This window comes from Chrysochloris asiatica, unplaced genomic scaffold, assembly GCF_000296735.1.
Source record: "Chrysochloris asiatica unplaced genomic scaffold, ChrAsi1.0 scaffold00381, whole genome shotgun sequence".
NCBI classification, from domain to species: Eukaryota; Metazoa; Chordata; class Mammalia; order Afrosoricida; family Chrysochloridae; genus Chrysochloris; species Chrysochloris asiatica.
This window is the reverse complement of record NW_006408899.1, coordinates 701,860-709,546: the sequence shown is the minus strand read 5'-3', so window position 1 is coordinate 709,546 and position 7,687 is coordinate 701,860. Positions and strand designations below refer to the sequence as shown.

The 7,687-nt window shown below is 38.0% G+C and overlaps 1 protein-coding gene across 1 annotated transcript in view; it reads left to right on the top strand.

The window, feature by feature from the left end:
* The first annotated feature begins 741 nt into the window (after nucleotides 1–741).
* MS4A3 (membrane-spanning 4-domains, subfamily A, member 3 (hematopoietic cell-specific)) overlaps nucleotides 742–7,687 on the top strand; it is a 44,182-nt gene continuing 37,236 nt past the window's right edge. Inside the window, exons 1-3 of the mRNA XM_006876476.1 lie at nucleotides 742–897; nucleotides 1,756–1,893; nucleotides 2,364–2,420. Coding sequence (XP_006876538.1) covers nucleotides 742–897; nucleotides 1,756–1,893; nucleotides 2,364–2,420 — 351 coding nt within the window. The remainder of the gene's footprint in view (nucleotides 898–1,755; nucleotides 1,894–2,363; nucleotides 2,421–7,687) is intronic.

Genomic DNA, 7,687 nt, shown 5'->3' with positions numbered 1-7,687 from the left:
GTACATTCCATGTTCCGATTTTCAATGGTTGTTTACAGCTCTTTTTCTTCATTTTGAGTTGTGGCCCATCAGCAAATGAAGGTTCTGTGCGCTTTTCTCCCCTGAGCTTAACTCTATTCATGTCATCATGGTCAACTCTACTTTGAGGAGGCATTTTTTTCCCCAGTTGCATTCTGAGTGCCTTCCTACCTTCCGGTCTTGTTTCTGACAATGTTTCTCTGCTATTCATAGAGTTTTCAGTGACTAGCAATTCAGAAGTAGTTTGTCACTTTTTCTTCCTAGTCTGTCTTTGTCTGGAAGCTCATCTGAAAGCTGTCCACCATGGGTGACCCTGCTGGTTATTTAAAATACCAGTGGCATAGCCCTCAAAATCACAGCAACTCAAGCCACCACAGCATGACAGACAGACGAGTAGTGGCTTCATTAGGAAAGAGTCATTTTGGTTTTGGACAGTATGGAACCTTTCTACTACAAGCAAAATACAAAAATATTGTTTGCTAGTACTTTGTGGGTAACCACCAAGCCTTTAGAATTCTGGTGTGGTGTTGTAGGATACACACTGGACTATTATGGGATAACCATAAGATTAGCTGGTCAAACCCACCAGTTGCTCCTTGGAAGTCCAAACAAGTTTGCTATGAATCAGAACTAACTTGATGACACTTAACAACTTAACAAAAATCAAGCCTTTGGATTTTTTTTGTTTGTTTGTTTCTTCAAGAAAGTGATTAACAAGCCCAAATGGCTTCCAAAGAAGTTGATAATGCAGAGGTGGGGGGAGCCTCTATAGCTGGTGCCCCAGGCCGTGAGATGGAACCAGGGGAGCTGAACAATTCTGACTACCATCCCATTGATGGATCACAAAATTTTATGCAAGGATTGTTACAAGCCCTTGGGGTAAGTTAACCTTTGTTTTTTTTTTTTTTTAAATGAATTAAGAAGGATGTTGTCATTTTTGTTGTTAAGTGCCCAGTCAATTCCGACCCATAGCAAACCTGTGTAGGGTTTCAGAGGAGCAGCTGGTGAGCTTGAAATACCGACCTTGCAGTTCCAATGGCTTTGCAGTCTGGCGCATTAACCCACAGCTCCACAATAAATATTATATGGAACACACTGTTTATGCCCATGAAAGGGACTTTCTGAGTTACTTCTCACTGAGTCAATGATGCTATCTATCCCTGTAAGAATAAACTGGAATGAATTTTGGGTTTAAAAGCATCAATGCAGAGTCAGCCTCTCATGGCAGAAAAACATCCTCTAAAGGAAACAGGAATATACTTCAAAGTCATTCATTCTTTCTTTGTGCCTTTGATCATTCAACATAGAGGCGAAACTTTACAAAATTCATATCCCATATTTTAAACTAAAAAATTGAGTTGAGGAAGAAAGCTTAGTATCATGCTGCTTACCCGCTGTCTGTGTTTGTCATATGATTAGCCCCCAGACATGCTGGGAAGACTCTAGGTATCTAATCAGACATATCTCTTTTACTCTTCTGCCTCTTTCTGAGAGTAGTTTGTGAGAGTACATAGTGATTTGGGGGAAAGCTTAAAATTTAGGGTGGCTGTTTGAATTTTGGAGAATAATATAAAATAAAACCTCCCTGGGGAATCTCTTGTTTAATTAATTTGACTTTGACTTTTTAACCATTTCAAGCAATGGCATTCCTTTCTGAGGAAAATGAAAATGGTCTTGTCTCAGTGTACATGTTAGCATATGATCCTCATGACTTTCTTTTTCTTCTTGTACTTACAGGCCATCCAGATTCTGAATGGAGCAATGATTCTGGCCCTGGGTGTGTTTCTGGGCTCCTTACAATACGTTACTCACCTCTTCAGACACATTTTTTTCTTTACCTTCTACACAGGCTATCCACTATGGGGCGCTGTGTTTGTGAGTATGCAGAGATCCCTGACCTTTGGTTATTTCTTACCTAGGTCTTCTAGAAATGTACTTGATTTTGAATGCTTTGTATTAAGGGGCTATTCACAGATTATTTGAAGGTTGCATGATGTTGGTTTGATTTGTAATTCTTGACACAAACATGTTTCTTAAAAAAAGTGTCTTTCTGATTTTAAAAACAAAACAACTCTATACCTCATAATTACTGAGTGCAAATTAACTTTCAAACATTACCTGAATTACATTATATTTAAGGAATGCTAATAAAGTTGAATTAAAAATGAGTATTGATAAATTGCTTTGCAGAACAGGCGAGTCCTGGCTTGGGCGAGAAGTAAATTGCTTTTTGACTATTTCTGGGAAATAAGACTATTGTGAAAAATCTTATCAAGGGAGGGCCAAGAAGAAAATGGTTGAAACTTAATATTCCTATATATGCTTCACTTTGTATTTTCAAACAGTTTATTGGCTCTGGGTCCTTGTCTATTGCAGCAGGAAGAAAAAACACAAGCATGTTGGTAAGTGGCAATTCTTTTTCTCTGACCATGGGAATTGAAATAAATAATGCATTAATTGTAAGGTTGGTGCATCCAACTCAGACACAGAATCTCTTTTAAAATACAAGAAATGCATTTTCTTTTCTTTAGGCATTCAGAGGATAAGTAGAGAATACATGAAAGCTATCAGAAAATCATCTGTGAATGCAAGCCTAAGGTGGATATGAAGTCCAGATAATCTTGATTTATCTGTGTTGTTCAGTTTGGCCAATTTAAATTATTTTGAGTGTGGGTTCTCCTAACATTAGTTCCACAAACTGAAAAGAAAAAAAAAAATCTGTTTATTTAGTTACTCATTAAATAACTATTCTGACAAGTCTCTACAATGTGTCAAGTATTATGCTCTTATTAATCATTTGGATATTTATACTCCACTTTCTTAATTCCTCTCTTATCCATAAATGTAACCAACCTGTGCTCTTCTGCAATTAATGCATAATTTATTTCAATTCCCATGGTCAGAGAAAAATTCACCCTTTACATTTTATCCTCAAACTAGAATTCCTTTTTCTCACATCTTTACTTTAAGCTGATAACATGGCTTCCTAGTCTAAGAGAGCTGAAGCCATAAGAAGAGAATTTTTCAGGCCCCCAACTACAAGATCTACTCAACTGACCAGATCTAATGCACCAGACTGCAAAGCTGTTTGAACTGCAAGGTTGGCTGTTCAAGCTCACCAGCTGCTCCTCAGAAACCCTATACAGGGTCGCTATGGGTGAGAAATGACTCGACAGCACTTAACAACAACAACAACATACTAATATATATTTTCAATCTAGCTATCCATCATAGACGAACTGTCTGTGATTTTCTCCATCTTTTTTCTTGAAACTTTTTATTGTGAATTGAGTGAAGGTTCACAGAGCAGGCCACCAGTTTTATATCCAACACATTATATATACACTTTGTTTTATCTCAATGATTACAATGCCTCCAATCTAACAACAGTTATTCCACTGACTCCCTGGGATTCTTAATTTCATTCCACCATCTTTGCCAACTTTTCTGAACTTTGTCATTGGGTAAATGTTATCCTTTTGATCTTGAATGGTTGACCATTCCATGGTGAACACATCTTACTAGCACTGTTGTCCTCAATTATGTACCTACCTATGTTGTTGTTGTTGCGAAGTGCCATCGGGTCAGTTCTGACCCATAGCGACCCTGTATAGGGTTTCCAAGGAGCAACTGTTGAGCTTGAACCACCGACATTGCAGTTCAAACGGCTTTGCTGTCTGACGCATTAATCCACAGTGCCGTTGAAAATGAGACCATCAGGGTGAGTTCTGCTCTTTCAGTTCTGAAGAGTGGTTAAGTGCCAGAATACAGTATTCCCAGTTTCTTTCTGACCCATAAGCCCTGTCTTTTAAAATAATTTTGAGTTTTGTTCCACATTTTCTCTCTCTCAATCTGTGACCTTCTAATATGATCCCTTTCAGAGTAGTTGGTGGTGGTAACCAGGCACCATCTAGTTCTTGTGGTCTCAGAATCATGGAGAATGATGTTCACATATTCCTTTGGTCCATTGAACTAAATCGAATACAAGCATCTTCAATTTTCATCACTCTTCTCTCTTTCACACATGGAGAGACAAATAGTTGTACCTTAGGTGGCTGCTCATGAGCTTTTAAGAATCCCAGTCCCTACTCATAAAAATAGGATGTAGAAAATATTGTCTTTGTGGACATATTATGCCAATTGACCATGGTGTTCCCTGAGACTATGGGGCTGAGACCCCAGGCCCAGAAACTCGTTGCTTCAAAAAGTTTTCATCATTTTGCCTCCTATAGCATAGTGGTTATGAGTTGGGCTACTCACCTCAAGGTGAGCAGCTCCAAACCAACATCTGTTCCATGGGAGAAAGATGAGGCTTTCTGCTCCCATAAAGATTTCCAACCTTGGAAACCAGAGTTGTAACCAACTCCACGGCACACAACCACAACCACCACCATGCCCCACCATCTTTGTAGGTATGTTTGCAGCAAAGGTAAATAAGCCTGTAAAACTATCCTCTGCCATACATGTATATATTTGTGGGTATACTCCCACTTTCCTTCCCATACCCGTTCATCCCATGTATCTGTCCATGTAACAACCTATAGAGCACTATTGTTGCAGGGTTATGTATCTAATAGTATTTACTTCTTTCCCTTTAACACTTGCTTTCCTTTCTGTGTTTTCACCTGCCTCCATCATTCTCTGCTAAACCTCTATCTTGTTGTATATTGTCTTTCCCATTACCTGAGCTACCCTGTGTCTACCATCTAACCAGATTCTCCCTTCCTTCCTGCCCCAAGGAGCTCTGGTAGCGTAGTGGTTACGAGTCAGGCTGCTAACCTCAAGGTCAGCAATTTGAAACTATCAGTGATTCTGTGGGAGAAAGATGAGGCTTTCTGCTCTTGTAAAGATTTATAACCTCAGAAACCTAGTAGTTATCAAAGAATGTTTTTTTAGCATGAAAACCTTTTCTTTGTTTTTTACAATAGTGTTCTCATACAATATTTGTACTTTTGTGATTGACTAATTTCACAGGACCAGGCAGTATTTCATTCTATTGTGCATAGGGTTGCTATGAGTTGGTACTGACTTGATGACATCTAACTACAATTTTACTCCATATGATAAGCACTCGACTGTGAAGTACAAGGTCTGCAGTTTGAGTCCACCAGTCACTCTGCCGGAGAAAGATGAGGCTTTCTGCTCTCATGAAGATTTAAAACCTCAGAAACCCTCTACAGGGTAGCTATGAGTCGGAACTGAATCAATGGCACTTAACAACAACAACAGTTTCACTCAGCATAGTGTCCTTAGGTTCATCCATGCTTTGAGGTGTTTAGAAGATAATTCATTATTCTTCAGCCATCCATAGTATTCCATTGTATGTATGTATCAAAATTTGTTTACCCATTCTTCCATTGAAGGCCATTACAGACTGTCTTCCTCTGTTTGCTTTTGTGAACAGTGCTACAATGACATGGATGTGCACAGATCTACTCAAGTAATGGTTCTTATTTCTTGGGGATATGTACTAAGTAAACAAATTGCTGGGCCATATGGTGTTGCTATTTACAATTTTTTATGACATATACTATTTTACAGTGGTTGCACCAATTTATAGTCCCACCAACAATGCAGGAGTGTTCCAGTGTCTCTACATCTTTGCCAACATTTGTTGTTTTCTGTTTTTTGAACTTTGGTATTGTTGTTTTGATTCATATCTCTCAAATATATTCCTTTATCATACTTAATAAATTTGTATGTGAGCAAATAATCCAAGAAGCTGGATTATATGAAGAAGAATGTGGCATCAGGATTGGAGGAAGACTCATTAACAACCTGTGATCTGAAGGTCATACAGCCTTACTTGTAAAAGCAAAGAGGACTTAAAATACTGATGAAGATCAAAAGACCACAGACTTCAGTATGATTTGCACCACACTGAAAATGAAACAAAAATCCTCAAGATTGGGCCAATCAATAACATCATGATAAATGGTGAAAAGATTGAAGTTATCCAAGACTTCATTTTGTTTAGATCCATCATCAACATTCATGGAAGCCACAGTCAAGAAATCAAACAACTCATTGCATTAGGCAAATCTGCAGCACCAGAGTTCTTTAAAGGTTTCAAGAGAAAAGACATCAGTTTGAGGACTAAGGTGTACCTGATCCAAGCCATGGTATTTTCAATAGCCTCAAATACATGTGAAACTTGGACAATGAATAAGGAAGACAGTAGAAGAATTGATCCTACGGTATCAGTTGGAACTATGGTGTTGGAGAAGAATATTAAATGTACCGTGAACTGCTATAAGAACAAACAAATCTGTATTGGAAGAAGTACAGCTAGAATGATCCTTAAACCAAGATGGCTAGACTTCCTCTCTCATACTTCAGGCATATTATCAGGAGGGATCTGTCCCTGGAGAAGGATATCATGCTTGGTAAAGTGGAAGGTCAGTGAAATAGAAGGAGATCCCCAACAAGGTGGATTGTCACAGTGGCAGCAGTAGTGGGTTCAAACGTAGCAGAAATGGCACAGGACCAGGTCGTGTTTCATTCTGTTGTGTATAGGGTGCCTATGGATTGGAACCAACTCGACAACAACAACAATGGCTAATGGTCATGAACATTTTCTCATATCTTTGTTGACTGCCTGAATGTCTTTAGTGAAGCTTCTGTTCATGTCCTCTGCCCATTAAAAAAATTGGATTTATCTTCCTAAAGATGTTGCGGTGGTAGTAGTGGTTATGTGCAGTGGAATCGGTTCCAACTCATAGGAACCCTGTATAGGTTTTCCGAGGCTGTACATTTTCACAGGAGCAGAAAGCATCATCTTTCTTCTACAGAAAAGCTGGTAGTTTTGGACTGCTGACCTTGAGTTTAGCTCAATTTGTAACCTCTCTGTAAATTTCCAGAGTGGCTTAGTTTTCTACATATTTTAGTGATTAATCCCTTGATTAGTCATTGCACAAAAATAGTTCCCATTCTGTGGATTCTTTTTCTATTTTTGACAAAATCTTTTGTTGTACATAATTGTCTAATTTTAGGAGGTCTCAGTTATCTATTTTGTCATCAGTTATTTGTGTGTTTTTAATTATGTTTCATTGTTTATTTATGCCATGTATCAGTACCCCTAAGTGTGTCCTTATTTTGTTATTAATGATCTTTATTTTATACTTGTGGGTTGTACATTTAGGTCTTTATTCCATGTTGAGTTTGTTTTTGTATATGGTGTGAGATATGGGTCTTGCTTCACTTTTCTGAAAATGGATTTCCAGTTTTGCTGGCACCATTTGTTAAAGAGAATTTCTCTTCCTCATTTAAAGTGTCTTAACCCTTTGTCAAAGATCAGTTCACTGCATGTGGTTGTATTTACTTCTGGTTTCTCAATTCTGTTTCTTTAATATCTGTGTCTTTTACTGTACCACTACCAGGCTATTTTGACCAATGTGGCTGTGTAGTAGATTTTGAGATCAGGAAATGAGAGGTCTCCAACTAGTTATTCTTCTTAGGTAATACTTTGCTCATCTCATGTTTCTTTGATTTCCAAATAAAGTTAGTGATCAGTTTTCCCATCTCTTTAAAGAATGATATATATATGTATTTAATGTTTTATTGTGAATTATGTGATAGTTTACATGGGAGAACATTGGTTTTACATTCATTCTATCATATATCGTCTCATTGCCATGGTTACAATCCCCTCCATGCAATCCTTCCCCCT